A 20,081-nucleotide genomic window follows, 5' to 3' on the forward strand; every position below is an offset into this window, starting at 1 on the left:
CTTTTTGCTTAACAGTGGTTTGCGTCTTGGAAATCTGCCATGCAGGCTGTTTTTGCCCAGTCTCTTTCTTATGGTGGAGTCGTGAACACTGACCTTAATTGAGGCAAGTAAGGCCTGCAGTTCTTTAGACGTTGTCCCTGGGGTCTTTTGTGACCTCTCGGATGAGTCGTCTCTGCGCTCTTGGGGGTAATTTTGGTCGGCCGGCCACTCCTGGGAAGGTTCACCACTGTTCCATGTTTTTGCCATTTGTGGATAATGGCTCTCACTGTGGTTCGCTGGAGTCCCAAAGCTTTAGAAATGGCTTATAAACTTTACCAGACTGATAGATCTCAATTACTTCTGTTCTCATTGTTCCTGAATTTCTTTGGATCTTGGCATGATGTCTAGCTTTTGAGGTGCTTTTGGTCTACTTCTCTGTGTCAGGCAGCTCTATTTAAGTGATTTCTTGATTGAAAACAGGTGTGGCAGTAATCAGGCCTGGGGGGTGGCTACGGAAATTGAACTCAGGTGTGATACACCACAGTTAGGTTATTTTTAACAAGGGGGCAATTACTTTTTTCACACAGGGCCATGTAGGTTTTGGATTTTTTTTTCTCCCTAAATAATAAAAACCATCATTTAAAAACTGCATTTTGTGTTTACCTTGTGTTATATTTGACTAATGGTTAAATGTGTTTGATGATCAGAAACATTTTGTGTGACAAACATGCAAAAGAATAAGAAATCAGGAAGGGGGCAAATAGATAGATAGATAGATAGATAGAGTGGTGTGAAAAACTATCTATCTATCTATCTATCTATCTATCTATCTATCTATCTATCTATCTATCTATCTATCTATCTATCTATCTATCTATCTATCTATCTATCTATCTATCTATCTATCTATCTATCTATCTATCTATCCACTTTAATAAAGGACATGTGTCTGTGTATCAGTGTGTCCATCCAGTTACCATGTCTCTGTTATATGCCTTTTGGTATGGGATTTCTAAACACAATGTTAATGTTTGTGATGTGCCATATGTTGGAAAGTCAAGTGCAATGCATATATCTCTGTTGTAGGCTATTTGGTATGGGATTTGTAAAAGCTATGCAAATGTTTGTAATGTGCTGTCTGTGGACATTCCAATAGTTGTTGCACTGCAAATGTTATTGGTGAGGTCTACATTGATTACTTAGATGTCAATCCATGTTTCTGTGTCTGTGTGTCCATTCAGGGTTATCTTTCTATTATATGCCATTTGGTATGGGATTCATAAAAGTAGTGTTTGTGTTGTGCCACCTGTTGGAATGAAAAATGCAATGCATTTTATTACTACATACTATATGTTACAAAATACATTCCAATAGATGGTGCACCGCAAACGTTAACGCTGAATATGTCCAACGGAGAGTAGCTGCTGGACAGACAGAAATGTACATATCCACAATTATAAAAGGCCAAGTGTCTGTGTATCTGTGTGTCTGTGCAGGGCTATTTCTCTGTCATAAGCCATTTGGTATCTATCTATCTATCTATCTATCTATCTATCTATCTATCTATCTATCTATCTATCTATCTATCTATCTATCTATCTATCTATCTATCTATCTATCTATCCAATGTTTGTGAGGCTCCATCTGTTGGAATGACAATTACAATGTTTATGTCTCTGTAATATGCCATTTGGTATGGGACTCATAAAGGCAGTATTAGTGTTTGTGAGGCTCCATCTGTTGGAATGACAAATAGAATGCATTTTTTTACTACAGATGTTTGTGATGTGCCATCTGTTGGAATGAGAATTACAATGTTTATGTCTCTGTTATATGCCACTTGGTATGGGACTTATAAAAGCAGTGTTAATGTTTGTGATTTGCCATCTTTTGCAACGACAGAGACACGGCAGCTGGTTGAACACACAGATATACAGACACTTGTCCTTTAAGTAAGGTGGATAATTTGACATAAATCCTGACACAGATTTGCTAGGTGGATTACGTTGCAGAAATCTCTTGCTATAAGCGAACAAACCATACACATGCCACTGAGTAACTATGGCCAGCTTTATTTTAAAAGAAAATAAAGTGTAAAAACTAGAAAGTCTCATCTCCTTGGGACGTAACAGAATAAGACTGTAAAGGACAGAATCTTTGCTCAGCTGGAGTTTCAGACTGTTTCTTTACTGATTAATTAGGATCTAAATTCTACTTTTGTACTGGTGTCATATTTGTAAAAGCAGTGTTAATGTTTGTGATGCGCCATCTGTTGGAATGACAGAGACATAGCAACTAAATGGACACACAGATATACACAGACAGTTGTCCTTTAATCAAGGTGGATAACTGGACATACGCCGTGACACAGATTTGATCTGTGGATTATGTTGTATAAAATATACCAAGATCTAACAGAAGGACAGGGAAGAACTTTCTCTTGGGGTCCATGTAGTTCCTCCAGTATGTCAGATGACAGTATCACTCAGGCAGAGCACCAATCTATACACCCGCAGGGTCCCTTGGGAATTGTAGTCCTGATGAGCAGCCCTGTCGAGGTACGTGGGTACCACCAGAGGGTAGTTGTGGGGAGAGGGCTCACACATTTTAAGGAGGTTCCGCCTGACCCAGGAGTGCTCTCAGGGTGTAAACATGTGACACAGGAAGTGCTCCCGGGTCTGGCATAAAAGGAGCCGCCGGAGTCAGGAGGTGGAGGACAAGGAGAGGAGAATTCATTTATGAACTGTGCTTGTGAGTACTCTTGTGAAGAAAGAACCAGAGAAAGAGATTTGTGTATAATGAAATGTACTTTAATTTGAACTCTTAGCTATATCTGGCATCTGGGGCTCAGTGGCGCCCTCTGTCTGTCACAATGAACATAAATCCTAAAAGAAGGTGCTGGATTCAAATTCAAGTTCAAGCATAAAACATGACACTCTTTGGAACCAGAAGACCTAACTGTGACCCTGTCCTTTAAGTTGTGTATTTGCAGTATTTGTATGGAAAGTACAAATAATTACAGAAGGAGCCAGTTGCTCTTTTTGGGTTTAGAACATGGATAGGAAATATTTTAATGTGCCAGACAAGGGAAGGCAGTAGAGTTGAGTTTTATAAAAGGGAAACATGTAATTTCACATTTATACATAAAAAAAATAAATGCTGTGATTCTCTTGCTTTGTTGGTGGAGATTTCAGGCTTTACCTCTTTTTTCCTTTGGCAGCTGCACACTGAATCAGCCTATCCGGAAAAAAAAAAATTTAGTAGCTGAATAAAATTTAAAATAAAAATCAACTAACATTTTCCAAATGCTTACTCATTTTCAGTTGAGTCATGCTCTTTAAATAATAGTTGTATTATAGCAGCATTTGGCCCAGCGTTTATCACCTCCAATATGCACTCACCGGTCACTTTATTAGGTACATCAGGTTCTTAACGCAAATCTCTAATCAGCCAATCACAGGGGAGCCTCTCAGTGCATTTCGGCCTGTAGACCTTGTCAAGACCACCTGCTGGAGTTGAAACCGAGCATCAGAATGGAGCGGAAAGGGGATTGAAGTGACTTTGAATGTGGCGTGGTTGTTGGTGCCAGACATATTTCGGAAACTTCTGATTTACTTCCATTTTCACGCACAACTATCTCTAGAGTTTTCAGAGAATGGTCTGAAAAAAGGAAAATATCCAGTGGGTGAAAATGCCTTGTTGAGGTCAGAGGAGAATGGCCAGACTGGTCTGAGCTGAGAGAAAGGCAACAGGAACTCAAATAAGCACTCGTTACAAGTGAGGTGTGCAGAAGAGCAGCTCTGAACACACAACACGTCAAACCTTGAAGCAGGTGGGCTACAGCAGCAGGGGACCACACCGGGTGCCACTCCTGTCAGCTGAGAACAGACAAATGAGGGTACAATTCACACGGGCTAACCAGAACTGGACTTTAGAAGATTGGAAAAACGTCACCTGGTCTGATGAGTCTCGATTTCTGTTGCGGCATTTGGATGGTGGGGTCAGCAACATGAAAGCTGGGATCCATCCTGCCTTGTATCAGCGGTTGCTGGTGGTGTGATGGATATTTTCTTGGCACACTTTGGACCCCTTAGTACCAATTGAGCATCATTTAATGGCCACAGCCTACCTGAGTGTTGTTGCTGACCATGTCCATCCCTTTATGACCTCCATCTTCTGATGGCTACTCCCTGTAGGATAACGCGCCATGTCACAAAGCTCAGATCATCTCCAACTGGTTTCTTGAACATGACAAGGAGTTCACTGGACTCAAATGGCCTCCACAGTCAGCAGATCTCAACAACAGAGCACCTTTGGGATGTGGTGGAACGGGAGATTCGCATCATGGATGTGCAACCGGCAAATCTGCAGCAACTGCATGATGCTATCATATCAATATGGACCACAATCCCTGAGGAATGTTTCCTGCAATTTTTTGAATCAATGCCATGAAAGGCAGAAGGCAAAAGGGGGTCCAAGGTGTACCTAATAAATTGGCCGGTTAGTGTAAAGGCCAAATGTAAGTCTTTATTAAAGACCCTTAAAGGGCTTTTTGTCTTCTTATGCCCAGCCTTTCCCACGTATACCCAGCAAACTCATCGTATTTGTAATTTTACTATTAACTTTAGTTTGGCCTTTTGCACTTATCTCAGTTTAACTCTTTAACTTAACCTCGGAAGTTGATGTTAAAATGGCCATACCCGAGCAGTATGAGGATAAATCAAAAAGTAAAGGCAGTTTGAAAAGTACAAAAGTCAAAATCATAACAGGGTCTGTGCCGGTGAAACAGCAGAGGAGAGCCTCGAGGTGTGAGAGTGGAGTGCGGTTATGCGTTTCCCTACACGTCACTTCATTCACGTGGATTCAGCCTAGTGTTTGGTGCGGCGCAAATTCAAGTTTTGTTATTTTAGAAGTTTCTGGAATTTTATTTCTCTTTTGATCTGCGCTTGTTGGAATCCGTGGTTGCACATTGGTAGATTTATGCTCCTGTTAGTTAAGGTGTCCCTTTCTTATTGAGCCGGGTTTTACAACAAGGCCGGAAGCCGCAGCTCAAGATGACAGTTGTCGTATTGTATTGTAATGGCCGACCCGTTACCCAGTTGGCAGCCACACTGAGAAAACCTATCAACACCAAGCCGTACCGCTAACAAATAATAATATTCCCTCCTCCCCAATCGACAGTTAAAGACTAGCAAACGAAAGCAAATATGTAAAATAAGTGTGGGAATATATTAAATACAATTCAATGACAGACACAAGAATATAAATCCGCAACATAAAATATACCGTATTTTTTTCCCCAAAAGAAGGTTGGAAATGTCTGTGCGTCTTTTGGAGCGAATATTGCGTCACAGACCATGATGTGTATTACCTGACAAAAGTCGACATCCAGGGGTAGAGGGTGACAAATCTCACGTTACAGGCATTCCCTCTGTGCTTGGAGGAATGCTAGACTCATTGACTCGGCATCTAATCCTTGCGTGTGCGTGAGCTGCGAAATGTAAACAAATATAAGCAAAGGCAAGATGGCATCGACATCTCACGAGGGAGCGAAGCGAGTGCAGAAAACAAAATACTCAGCAGACGATGTTTTGCGCATTATCACTGAGTTGGACTCTGATTTTTCAGAATCTGATTTTGTTGAGAGTGACCAGGAGATCGAACAAGAGAGTGAGGAACTGGCATCAGCTGATCGGGACACCAGCCGATGCCGCCGCAGCTGAGCGCATTAGTACAGCCGATGCACCTATGGCAAGGTTCGTGTGGGAGGAATACACAGACATTGATCTGTGGGAGCCAACCTGGCTACCGGACTTCACAAGACCCTACAGAGGTGGCACAGGTAATCCAACTTCTCCAGGATGGCACATCAATACGTGGCTATGCCAGAAGGTTTGCTGTGTGTCTCCCAGCACAGTCTCAAGAGCATGGAGATTCCAGGAGACAGGGCCCCTCGTAGAAGGTCCTTAACCCACTGGTATCAGCTCATTTGGGCAAGGAAGAACAGGATGAGCACTGGCAGAGCCTACAAAATAACCTCCAGCAGGCAGGCAGGCCACTGGTGTGAATGTCTCTGAGCAAACAATCAGAAACAGACTTCATGAGGGTGGCCTGAGGGCCTGACGTCCTCTAGTGGGCACTGTGGAGCTCGATTGGCATTTACCATAGAATAGCAGAATTAACAGGTCCACCACTGGTGCCCTGTGCTTTTCACAGATGAGAGCAGGTTCACCCTGAGCACATGTGACAGACGTGAAAGTTGTCTGGAGAAGCCGTGGAGAACGTTATGCTGCCTGTGACATCGTTCAGCATGGCCGGTGTGGTGGTGGGTCAGTGATGGTATATCTGGGGATACATATCCATGGAGGGACACACAGACCTCTACAGGCTAGACAACAGCACCTAGACTGTCATTAGGTATCTGGATGAAATCCTTGTTCCCATTACCAGACCCTATGCTGGTTCCTCCTGGTGCATGACAATGCCCGGCCTCATGTGGCGAGAGGATGAAGGCATTGATACCATTGACTGGCCCCCACTCTCATTCGCCTGACCTCAATCCAATAGAGCACCTCTGGGTGGGACATTATGTTTCGGTCCATCTGACACCTCAACCTATCCAGGAGCTCAGTGATGCCCTGGTCCAGATCTGGGAGAAGATCCCCCAGGACACCATCTGTCGTCTAATTAGGATGTTGTCAGGCATACAAACTACGGAGTATGATTTGGAGTTGCTGCAATGACATTTCAGGCAAATGGACTCGCCTGCCTGCCTGCCGCCTTATTTTTTCCCTTTGATTTTTGGGGTGTCCCTCTATCGGTTGATCATTTTCATTTCCATCCTTTTGTTCCTCACACATCACCATATCAGTCCATAGCAGTAGAGAGAGCCAGCAGGATTGTTTTCCCATTGAGATCTGATGGGTTTTCAAAGTGGTCCTTTAAGTTTTTTGAGCAGTTTATATCCCACCACTGGACAGGTGCCATTGTAACGAGATCATTGATGTTCTTCACTTCATCTGCCAGGGGTTTGACTATTGAGGCTGATGAGTGTGTATGTTGTAACACTTGTCTGTCTACCACCAGCAGATATTTTCAGTGTCAAGCTGGTGCCGCTGACACTCGGCTCTATTGATCCATCAATTACGCGGAACACAAGGAGCAGCCCGAGTTTCCACTGCAATGGATGACTTCAGTGTTTGTCTATAAGATGTCTAGGATTTTTTTTCTGTTGGTGTCCAAGAAGGGAATGCATCATTAAAATTTCATCTACCCGCCTCGCGACACAAATGGAAATGTGGAAATGTTGGCAATACCACCATCACAACGACCACCGCGTTCATTTCTATTTGCATATTTTCACGCACAGTAAATACTGTAAAGCCAAAGGTGCAGCTAATGGAGAAGAAGGTGAGGCTGCCTGTCTGACAAAGTCAATGGAGCATCTCATGTCGCGGATTAAAATTCCTTTCGGTTTAAAGTGGCAAGAGGTGTCTTGCTTTCTGGTGGAGTTTGTTCAGTCTTTTTTTTTGTACCAGTGCACACTCTTTTGGACGGCTGGCTTTAAAAAGTGGCCATCAGATCGATCAGGTTGGCCGCACTGCGTGCCCGCTGGTTGGTCTGTTCAGTTATTCTTGGACGAGAATTCCCCGTCTTTCAAATTGAGACCAGGGTGGGGGTCTACGTCTTTTTGGTAATAGTAAGGTGTTTGTGTAAAGTAAAAGTGAAAGAACGCGCGCAGTCGACAAAAGGCGTCTGCTGCATTTGAGGGATGGCTGCCATGGCAACCGGTAGCAAAATATAAACTGCTGTGTCTGTAGTGCTAGGGCCCTGACTAGAAACACGTTGTGAAGTCATCGAGTTTGGGGCAAAGTGAATGCAGCATGCAGCCTCGTGTTTATGTGTTATGTTTCCCTGGACTGTTTTTGTTTTTTTGGAACTCTGGAAGCCATCCTAATAATTCCCAAAGGAGCGTAGCATTGCCTATCTGAGGGGCGCGGGGCATGGAAGGTAGACATGCTGCTAGACGCTTAGCAGATCTGTTTTTTATTTTGTGTGTTGTATGCTTTCTGAAACTGACAACTGAGAAAAATACAAACAGAGCAGGTGTTGTAAGATTTACCCTTCATGCACAGTGAGCCTGGCATGGGTGTCATACCGGTGCCGCAGAGCTGGTGGATGGCAGTGCTGTGTACTACTGCCCACTTCTTTCTGCTTATTTCCTCTTATTACAAATAGCTGATTTTACATCAAGCAGCACCAAACCATTTACAATATTCAAGACATGCAGGTTAGGTGCATTGGTAATCCTAAATTGTCCCTAGTGTGTGCTTGGTGTGTGGGTGTGTGTGTGCGTGTGTGCCATGTGGTGGGCTGGCACCCTGCCCGGGGTTTGTTTCCTGCCTTGCGCCCTGTGTTGGCTGGGATTGGCTCCAGCAAACCCCCCGTGACCCTGTAGTTAGGATATAGCGGGTTGGATAATGGATGGATGAATATAGAACCAATATCTCTTCAGAAATTGAATTCAGCATATTGTCACTTTAGGGTGGCACAGTGGTAGCATTGCTGCCTCACAGTAAGGAGATCAAGGTTTGTGTTGTGGTTCCTCCCTGCATTCGGCCTTCATTCATTTCATTCATTCATTTCCTCTCATGCGTGGAGATTGCATGTTCTCTCCGTGTCTGCGTGGGCTTCTTCCTCCTGTCCAAAGACATGCAGGTGACGTGGACTGGCGATGCTAAATTGGCCCGTGTGTGTGTTTGTGTTCCCTCTGTGATGGACTGGCATCCCTGGCCAAGGTTTGTTCCTGCCTTGCACACTACACTAGCTGGGATAGGCTCCACCAACACCCTACGACCCTTGTCTGGATTAAACAGGTTAGAAAATGACTTGACATGACATTTCCACTTATTGGCCCAGTAAATACTGCAATAATTATAAATATACAGAATATTAAATGTGATATACATACCATACTTCATTCAATGTAAACAGAGAACCATTATGTAATATATGCTATATTTAATACCTGTATATCTACAGTGCATCCAGAAAGTATTCCCAGCGCTTCATCACTTTTTTCACATTTTGTTATGTTACAGCCTTATTCCAAAATGGATTAAATTCATTTTTTCCCTCAGAATTCTACACACAACACCCCATAATAACAACGTGAAAAAAGTTTACTTGAGATTTTTGCAAATTTATTAAAAATAAAAAAACTGAGAAATCCCATGTCCATAAGTATTCACAGCCTTTGCTCAATACTTTGTCGATGCACCTTTGGCAGCAATTCCAGCCTCAAGTCTTGTTGAATATGATGCCACAAGCTTGGCACACCTATCCTTGGCCAGTTTCGGCCCATTCCTCTTTGCAGCACCTCTCAAGCTCCATCAGGTTGGATGGGAAGCGTCGGTGCACAGCCATTTTAAGATCTCTCCAGAGATGTTCAATCGGATTCAAGTCTGGGCTCTGGCTGGGCCACTCAAGGACATTCACAGAGTTGTCCTGAAGCCACTCCTTTGATATCTTGGCTGTGTGCTTAGGGTCGTTGTCCTGCTGAAAGATGAACCGTCGCCCCAGTCTGAGGTCAAGAGCGCTCTGGAGCAGGTTTTCATCCAGGATGTCTCTGTACATTGCTGCAGTCATCTTTCCTTTATCCTGACTAGTCTCCCAGTCCCTGCCGCTGAAAAACATCCCCACAGCATGATGCTGCCACCACCATGCTTCACTGTAGGGATGGTACTGGCCTGGTGATGAGCTGTGCCAGGTTTCCTCCACAGGTGACGCCTGGCATTCACACCAAAGAGTTCAATCTTTGTCTCATCAGACCAGAGAATTTTCTTTCTCATGGTCTGAGTGTCCTTCAGGTGCCTTTTGGCAAACTCCAGGCGGGCTGCCATGTGCCTTTTACTAAGGAGTGGCTTCCGTCTGGCCACTCTACCATATAGGCCTGATTGGTGGATTGCTGCAGAGATGGTTGTCCTTCTGGAAGGTTCTCCTCTCTCCACAAAGGACCTCTGGAGCTCTGACAGAGTGACCATCGGGTTCTTGGTCACCTCCCTGACTAAGGCCCTTCTCCCCGATCGCTCAGTTTAGATGGCCGGCCAGCTCTAGGAAGAGTCCTGGTGGTTTCGAAACTTCTTCCACTTACGGATGATGGAGGCCACTGTGCTCATTGGGACCTTCAAAGCAGCAGAAATTTTTCTGTAACCTTCCCCAGATTTGTGCCTCGAGACAATCCTGTCTCGGAGGTCTACAGACAATTCCTTTGACTTCATGTTTGGTTTGTGCTCTGACATGAACTATGAACTGTGGGACCTTCTGTAGACAGGTGTGTGCCTTTCCAAATCATGTCCAGTCAACTGAATTTACCACAGGTGGACTCCAATGAAGCTGCAGAAACATCTCAAGGATGATCAGGGGAAACAGGATGCACCTGAGCTCAATTTTGAGCTTCATGGCAAAGGCTGTGAATACTTATGGACATGTGCTTTCTCAATTTTTTTATTTTTAATAAATTTGCAAAAACCTCACGTAAACTTTTTTCACGTTGTCATTATGGGGTGTTGTGTGTAGAATTCTGAGGAAAAAAATGAATTTAATCCATTTTGGAATAAGGCTGTAACATAACAAAAGGTGGAAAAAGTGATGCGCTGTGAATACTTTCCGGATGCACTGTACATGAATAAAGCGCGAGAGAGAGTTTTTGGGGCAGTGTGACGAGCCCCATGTTATTGGTTGAAATGAAAATAATCAAAGAAGATGTGAGCACATCTTCACAGAAAGGAGTCGAGAAATAGCGGCGTATCTGGTTTTCAATGACCCTGGAAGAACGGGGTGGGTGAATACATTTGTTTGGGGGATTCAAACAGAAGCAGTTAAGAATTTATATTATTATTGTTTTTAATGCACATTTTGTGAGCTTTATTATTTTAAAGCTAATGTTTCTCATCCAGCATTAATTTTAATTTTTCTCGTTGTCTGTTCGTAGGACGCCATGTAATTTGGCTATCGTATTGTATGTGTTGTAAGAGTACCGTCATAGTGAGGATGTATGAGGTATTTTGCGCCTTGCCTCCAGCCGTGTTATTTAACGCACCAGCCCTGGGTGAGACACCAACTTTTGTTAAGTGGTTCTGGTAACTTTGTTGAGGAATTTGCTCAGCAAACACAAACAGTGATGTGGATTCTGTTGTTGCTCATGTGAAGCTGGGAGCGATGTTTGCTGTTGTACAAGAAGCTCCTTCATAGCTAGCATCGAGATCGGCCCACTGGCTATCGGGGGTCTCCGTTTAGCTGAATGGTACACCAGAGGATGTGTAGTGGTCGCGATGAGAGCACCAACACTCTGAGTGAACTTAAAAGCAGAAACAAAAATTAAATGTTCCGAGACTTTAGAAGGACAATGATAGTTGGATAATTGATAAATTAATAGATAATTAGTTGAGGTGAGACTAATTCTACAAATGTTTACTTTGTGATCAAGTGAGATTTTCCTGTTTGTGCACTGAGTGTGGTTCAATGATAAGAGTAATCACGGTTTGTCCCTGTCTGTTTGTGTCTTTTCAGATGAGAGAGACAGGGTACAGAAGAAGACATTCACAAAATGGATCAACCAGCACCTCCTGAAGGTATAGTATGACATTTGAATGGATAAATCTGTGACATGGGACAAACACGAGAGTTATTAGTCACTCCTGCCATTCGACTTGCCAGGTAGCAAGCAGCTGAGGAGGTAGACATCTAAATGGATGTGGTTTAGAATGCCACACATGGCTTCCCTACGTGATGCCTCTCTTGCCGATTGAGTGCCAGTGTTTATTTGGAAGTGCTGCTGTTCTTATGCCACTTATATTGTTGAGTTGTACTTGATAGACTTAGAGATGACACACAGTGTGGGTCTCAGCCAATAATAATATCAAATTTGAATGCTTCGATTTCTGGTGACCCAACCCACTCGATGACATGTAGATGGTGTTGATGCCATGACATCTCGTCTGGGAAGAGGAACCATACCATACCTGACCAGGAGGCCATATTCGATGGACTGCATAAGTGGAACTGCAACCCAGACAGGATGATTCTAGGTTCCTATCCTAGTTGGGATAGTCATATAATGGTTGGACTGGGGGAGACTGATGCCCTGGGACAGTTTAGCCCCCAAGGTGAAGGGTGGCAGTGCTACTCTGGCCTGGTCCCAGTTTGGATTCCCGCAAGGTTCCATGGAATATGTAGTTCGAAAGGGCAACCCTGGGTGCTAACGGAAAAAGGTTGCTCTACTTTGGGGATGTTCCGCATGACTCGGAAGTTCTTCTGCCATGCTGTGTCTTGACATTGGAAGTATTCCTGGGTCCAACATAAAAGGAGCCATCTTGCCTCACTTATGACAGTCAGAGTCGGGAGGATAAGAACGACACACAGCGTGGAGGTGGAAGGAGACAGAAAGGCAATGGAGTTACTGGTTTATACAGTATGGACTGACCTAAAAGCCTTACAAGATATTCTAATGAAATGAAAGAACTCTGTTTTAACTTGGAGTTGTGTCTGTGGAAATTGTGTCTGGTGTTCTGGGCTCACTGGCGCCCTCTAGAGTCCACAATGGCTTTTTTAGACTTCTTTAGATGATTTCTGGCTCTCGGATGACCTTGAATTGTCAGCCATTGATAATGTTCCTTTCTCTGCTTGTCTGTGGTCTGTGACTTTGACCACCAGTTCCAGTTTAATGTTGACCTCCACTTGGTGGAGTGGATCTAAAAATACCAGTAGAATTTGATTTTATTACCTACAGGGACTCCTGTACCCTTCAAAGTAGGTTCTTTGATCTTGTAGCCTAAAGATAGCCCAAAATCACCCACACATTCCTCGAAACAGGTGACAGCGAATGAAGCCCTTTCAAGTCTTTATAAATTTCTCCCCTGAGACTTTTTAGTTCTTCCAATCAGTCTTGCAGTGGTGTAGAACTCCAGCATCGCTTCCATTTTCTTCTTTTGTTTTGTTTGCAGATCGTTTTGATTTTATAATCATGTTTTAGAAGCACCATAACACCAAGTTCTCCTATAGTGGGTTCTGCCATTTATGGAAAGTCGTTTCTGTGATTTGACGACTTGTTGTTAGGGGGTGTGGTCTCAGAGGGCAGCTCCTGATGATGTCATTGGCGTGATGCGATCTGAACCAACATGGTATTTCATTCACTTTGTCCAATTTTGTACATACAATCAAAAACCTCGGTGAGTGCTTCCTCGTTATTCTTTCTGATGTGAGTACCACAGTGGATGGACAGGCATCCCAAAGAGCATGGTGGACGATTCCTTCCCTGACTAGGATGACATAATAAAGGAAAATGGCTTTCCAGCTGGGAGGGAACAGGAACCCTTACCCAATACAATGCAAGGACTGGGGAGACAACAATGTTTGGATCATTTATCTCTCAGAATGCTAGATGACAGCATCCTTGGGTTAGGATTCCCACATAGACACTGGCAGGGCATTCTGGGACCTGTAGTCCAGTGAGATAGCCCTGTTGGGTTCTGTGGTGGCTGCTAGGGATCAGTAATCCCAGTTTTTTATCCCAGTTTTTTGGGACTTCCTTTTGACCTGGAAGTTCTTCCAGCGGGCTACACTCTAACACTGGAAGTGCTCTTGGATCATAGATAAAAGAAGCCATTCGACCTCATCTAAGTGAGTCAGAGTCAAGTGGCAGGGAACAGCACTTGTTTGGAGGAAGAGGCGTAGGACTGAGAAAGAGGAAAAATCTATACAGAGGATTCTAGAAGGGCCTATAAAGATGGTGAATCACTGCATTTAAACCTGTGGCTGTGTCTTTGTTAGTTGTGTCCCGTGGTTGATAGTCAGTGATGCCCCCTATCTATCACACTGGTAATAACACATTCTTGGCGAGGATCTCTAAGACTTTGATTTTGTTTTGCCTAACCAGGAGATTTCTCAAAAGCATTCATAAGGTAGAACCAGTAACATTCTTTCATCTTAAGAGTGAATCCTAGGAGAGGGATGACCACACTGCCATATTATGGAATTTTATGATGGCTGTGGTCTTACCGTTTATGGTTACGGCTCCCATTACTGCTCACGTGTGTAGGCTTTGTTGTGTATCGAACCCCCCCCCGCCTGTCCCTTGACTAAGATGCACACATTTTTTCTCCATGTGCAAAAGTAACAGCAGCATTTACTCTGGTGTGTTGCATGGAAAGAAGGACACAGCTGGAGAGCGCCTACCCACAAACACTTTGGAGGTGCTCCTCTGTAGCCAAAATCTATTGGCATGAGTGTGAGGCCACCAGCATGTCTCCAGAAGGATCCTGTCTTATGGAATTGTGGGGAGTGAAATCAGTAGTACAATTGTGATTTGGTATTGATACCAGCTTTCAGACCTCTGTACCGGTACCAAAACGGTTTCGGCTGTAGAGTCCTGGTCATGTGAAAGCAATAAGGGGTTCTCCCCTGTATTGTCCTCATCATGTTGTAGCTCCAACATCCCAACATGAATGTGATGATTGTGTCAGGCTTTGTTTTGATTGCCCCCATGAAGTGTCAAAGCGTATAGTTTTGTTTCGTGAAGTCTATAGTTTTTCCACATCAGTGGAAAGCTGATGTTTATTTATCGAAAATCCTGAAATGCAGTTATGGTACCGTTTTCAAATTAGTTTTTTTTGGGGACTGATGTATCACGCGACCCTAGTGCAGGTGGTGTTACCTTTGACCTCGAATGAATGCCATGAGATAGATCCGGCAGTGTGAATGTGTAAATAGACAGAGCACTAGGCAAATGAGAGCATGTGGAGCTGCATTGAGGGGGCTGTGGAAGATTGTAGAGCAGCGTTACAGGGCGGCCGAGGAAGGAGACAGCAGTTCTGTGCTTTCCATTCTAAAAAACTTTTAAATCTCCCCCAGAACCACAATTCAGTGCATTTCATATTTGGTAATTCTCAAATTCCATGTGAAACTGCTTCACTTATCACTATTTGAGATTACACCAATAGAAAATAGTACACTGCCATGCCTCAGCCTGGCATGAGAGAACATAGATGAGTGTGAAGAACATGGAGGCTCTGTCCTCAGCCACTATGCCACCTTGTACATTACATCCACCTATTTATTTTTTCCGGACATTAGCCACTTGACAAACTGCAAAGGCAGGGAGAGGAAAAAAATTCCAGTTCAAAGACATCTGCAGTAGTACCCTGTGGCTGACTTGGCTACTTGGAAATGACTCCGTTAGGCCTGCTCTAAAGGAGATCGGGTTAGTATAACGTCTGGGGCCTCAGCTTTGCTCCAAGTTCCTTTTTCTGAGATAGGCCCATTGCCTTAACTTGACTTACTGTAATTAAAACGGAGTCAAGTTTTTACATGGATCAGACGCCGACAGGAATTGGCTTGGCACACGAGCACAGAGGGTTTATTTATTTTTTTTTTAATGTTTGCACCTTTCATATGTTGACTAATACAAGGGCAATATTTCACATGCCATGTTGGCATCAGGATAGTCTGGCTATAAGCCGGCACATTGACAGTGATTATAAGGAGTGGCAGGTGGGCTTTGTTTTAGGGTTAGCTTCGCCTCTGTTTATGTGCTTTTTGGTGAACCTTCTGTCAGTTAGAAGTAGCCGAGGGGGAACTCTCGTCTCTGATCGACTGTCATGGGTGAGATCACTGAAGGGCAGAGGAACATTCCAGCAGAAATAATGCAAGTGCACGTCCCCCGGTAGTGAGTCAGTGACCACTATTGCCTGTTTAGTTGCGTTAGTCACTTCAGATCGTCTACTTCCGATAGACAACATTGAATTTTCAGGTGTTGTTAAATAGGTGGAGACAAAAAGAGAGCGCAGCAAAGCCAAATTCCTCACCACAAAACAGTGAATAACTTTGAATGAATGGAAAATTTAGAGTTTTGATGGCTGTTTGAGAGCTGGGGTGTGGCGTGGACACAGACAGAATTGAATGGGCATTCTCAGACCCCTGACTGCAATGTCATTCAGCTTTGATGACTGAGAAAAATGGAAGAAAGGAAAGGAAGACCACATGAGTCCGTCTCATATCTTGTTCAGCTCCATCTGGAGACCACTGCCTTTATAAATGTTATCTTTGTATCAGCACCCCCAATAAGACCACTTTCCAAATTTTTAACACTGACCTTGTTCTCTTTGATCCTCAAAAGTTATGACTACGAATCCCAAAGCACGCAAGTCCTAAAAACACTTCCGAAAATGTCCACTAGGTGGGAGATTTCCCCTAAATCCCTGGATGAGTTCTTATCGAGCTGGGGTATGTCTGATTTGCAGGTCTCAGTCGTTGATCTCCTCGCTGCACCATTTTGAATTACATGACTGAAAATCGCAGCCCATGTCATGTTTACCGACCGAGGGCCGATCTTTGAGCCTAGTCGTGCACGCCCCATTTTTCTGACAGCCAATAGCGTGCTGCCTGACCGAGCCGGTGCTCTATGAATGGTTAATACAGCTACAGCGAGATCAGCAGCAATCCTTAATTCCTTTTTTACATTCTGTTATGGTACATGAAATACTAATCTCTGCCATTTATTACTTTTTTTATATTATTTTATGGTACTTAAAATACGAATCTCTGCGGTTAATTTCTTTTTAACATTGTTATTGAGCGCAAAATATGAATCTCTGCCGTTTATTTTTTTTATATATGTTATGGTGCGTAAAGTATGAATGTCTGCCGTTTATTTCTTTTTTATATTGTTATTATAAAATCTGAATCTCTGCAGTTTATTTCCATTTTACATTCCATTATCCATCCATCCATTTTCCAACCCGCTGAATCCGAACACAGGGTCACGGGGGTCTGCTGGAGCCAATCCCAGCCAACACAGGGCACAAGGCAGTACGTGACATTCCATTATTATACATAAAATACTAATCTCTGCTATTTATTTCTTTTTTACATTCAGTTGTGGTACATAAAATATGGATCTCTGCAGTTTATTACTTTCTCATATTCTTTTATGGTGCTTAAAATACAAATCTCTGCAGTTAATTACTTTTTAACATTCTGTTATTGTACGCAAAATACAAGTCTCTGCCGTTTATTTATTTTTTTACATTCTGTTATTGTACCTCAAACATGAATCTCTGCTGTTTTTTTCTTTTTTATATTCTTTATTGGTATGTAAAATATGACTCTGCTGTTTTTTTCCTTTTTTACATTCCGTTATTATACATAAAATACTGAAACGAACGTCGAGATGGAAAGACCGAGACACATACCGAATGGAAGTTAAGCCCAACAATGGGCGCGTTAATTCCACAATAAACACTTTACAGCATACTTCTAGCAGAACCAAACTCACAAACTACCTGTAAATAATAACAGTCACTTCACTAGGCAGGCTATTCCACTCACGCAGTGTCCCTGATCATCGTCCAGCATCTTGTGTTGTGTCCCTTTTCTTGCAGTTGCCCCGTTATCATCTGCAAGTCTGTATTTATAATGCCATGGGAGTCTCCACCTGCCTTCTCGAACCTTCTCGGACCTCAGAGGTATAACAAGAAAGTTCCAGTGGTTCCTGGAAAGCAGCGCTCAGCACACCTGTCAATACCCTGCTGTCAATCACCCATCTAGAACACGCCCATCTCTAGAGTCACATTGCTGGCCGGTATAATGAGTCTGTCCCATTTATTTGCTTTTTACATTCGATTATGGTACATAAAACATGAATTTGTGCCATTTATATTTTTATATTCCGTTATTATATGTATAATACAGATCTGTACCGCTTTTTAAATATTTTGTTATGTACAATATGAATCTCTGCCGTTTATTTCTTTTTTTATATACCGTACATAAAACACAAATCTCTGCCGTTTATTTCTTTTTTTTAATATTCTGTTATGGTACCTAAAGCACAAGAATTCAGACCGATGAGTTTCTCTTCAATCTGTGAAGCTCAAAACTTGGGTGTTCCTTATTCCTTGTCGCTACGTTCTGCTAAATTGTACTTTCCAGAAGATCAGTCATTGGTTGTCAGTTCTCCTGCGAATGCGCAGTCCACCGCACCGACTAACTTGTTAGATTTTATCAAAGCGAGTCTCATGACTTACAAGAGTCATTAAAGCCCTTGTCACATTAGACGACTTTTACATAATCTTAGCCAGTGGCGGAAGCGACACGTAACTGTGACATACCTAACGAGATCACGGATTTTTCCTGCACACCCTTTTCTGTTAGACAGAATTTACAAAATTTGACGTTATCAACCCCCCTGCTTTCAGTGTGCCTTCACTAACATGGATTTAAGTGAAGATAAATGAAGATGAGCTTGCTGTTCGACTCAGCGGTTTTGCACACGTGCCGTTCACCAATCAACAGTTGCTCCCGCTCTCTCTTCAGTGTTCTGCTTTGCTTCCGTGCAGATGAAAAACATGCAAACCCTTTAAAAGACAAAGAAAAAAAAGATGTAGTAATGGCTGCATGGCTTTTTAGAGACCACCAAAGACATGATTTAAATGCAAATTCGGCTGGTGAGAATAAAAATACACTTGCACACTTGCAGACTTCAGCAAACACAGCACCCGCAGAAGAACCGCCATGATCACATGGCCCACCGTCTGTTCACTGGTGCTTTAACAAAACCGGTGTTCTGTCAAACCACGCAACCTATCGAAAGGTGCTTCTGCGCATGTGCAGTATACATTGATTCCAAAATGACAGCCTCTTAAATAATTTTTAAATAAATAAATAAAATAAATTGAGTTTAAACAGACCCTACTAAAATGATTAATTGTCGTTTAAACCATTAGGAGCAAATGTATCCAATGCCTTTCCCATTTTGATCCTTTTGTTTTTGTCCAGCATGTTCTGATTATAAGCTGAACGTGACTGGTATGTGCAACCTTAGAAAAAATAAAATTTGGCTGATGGTGCATAATATCATAAAAATGTTATGTTCATTTCAACGTTTTCACCTTTAAAAATGTAAATATTTGCATGTGTAGCTTGTTTTGACAAGGCAGCACAGATCAACACAACACCAGTCAGTAGTGCCTCGAGATGTGCAGGTCTTTAGTATTTAAGAAAAGGTATATTTATAATTAGTGTGCCATGAAGATTGGCATATTAAATGAATGAAGTGATCTGTTGTTTACCTTCATATGCTCGCTTTTTTTTATTTATGATGATATATTTAAAAGAATGAAACAGACCTCAAGCGGACCGGAGGGCTCAAGAGTTCGTCGAGCAGAAGGGGTGGCGTATTCCGAAAGGCTGCTTACTATCAAAGTAGGGCCGACTCAACCCACTCTTCTAAAAATGATTTCTACATAACTTTACTACAGTCAGAGGTGGATCTACCATCAGGGTGTCCTGGGGGCGGTGACGATAAGAAGCCTGTTCACCACTCCACAATCCTTAAATTGCATAGCGAAATTAACAAGAGGGGAACCTCCCCTGCTGCTCGATGAAATGATTCCAGAGCTGGAAAAGGGGGAGAGAGAGAGAGAGAGAGAGATCAGCATGTGTCTCTCATCCTAAAATGTCCACCATTTTGATTCATGTGAAGAAGCCTCTGACACACTCAGAGCTCGAGTGGGTAGTACATGTTTGGAAGGGGGTCACTGAATTCAAAAGGCATTGAATCTCCTTCAGGGTGCAAGTGAAAAGACTGCTGTCTCTTTCTGAATACTTTAGAGGCTAATGAGGAGGTGAAAACCATTAGGCAGCATTGTTCAGGCGTTGTTCTCTGCCTCCAGACTCCGACTCCCTGAGGTCTTGGGGGGTTAGTGAGACTTTCTTAAGCCGGAAGACCCTGGAAGTACTTCTGGTGCTTGGGCAAAGTCTGGAGAATGAGTTACTTCCAGGTCAGGAAGTGTCATAGAGGAGGGATGGTCCAACCCTGCTGCTCCCCCTGGCGGCACCCACGACACACTGGCAAGGCTAGCTCATGGTACTATAATTCCCAGCCTGCCCTGTGGTCTGGAAAATGGATAGCAGTGACACAAGAAGACCCCCTCTAAGTGTGTTGGGTGGGGAGTGTATACTCCAAAGAAGAACAAACTCCCGCAGTTCTTGTATTATTTTGGCCTCCATTCCTGATGTGGGATTGATTCCCAATCTGATCAGGG

The 20,081-nt window shown here is 43.2% G+C and overlaps 1 protein-coding gene across 1 annotated transcript in view; it reads left to right on the forward strand.

Moving 5' to 3' along the window:
• The window catches only part of dst (dystonin), a 565,996-nt gene that overhangs the window by 141,437 nt on the left and 404,478 nt on the right, over positions 1–20,081 (forward strand). Inside the window, exon 5 of the mRNA XM_051919257.1 lies at positions 11,551–11,612. Coding sequence (XP_051775217.1) covers positions 11,551–11,612 — 62 coding nt within the window. The remainder of the gene's footprint in view (positions 1–11,550; positions 11,613–20,081) is intronic.

This window comes from Erpetoichthys calabaricus, chromosome 15, assembly GCF_900747795.2.
Source record: "Erpetoichthys calabaricus chromosome 15, fErpCal1.3, whole genome shotgun sequence".
NCBI lineage: Eukaryota > Metazoa > Chordata > Cladistia > Polypteriformes > Polypteridae > Erpetoichthys > Erpetoichthys calabaricus.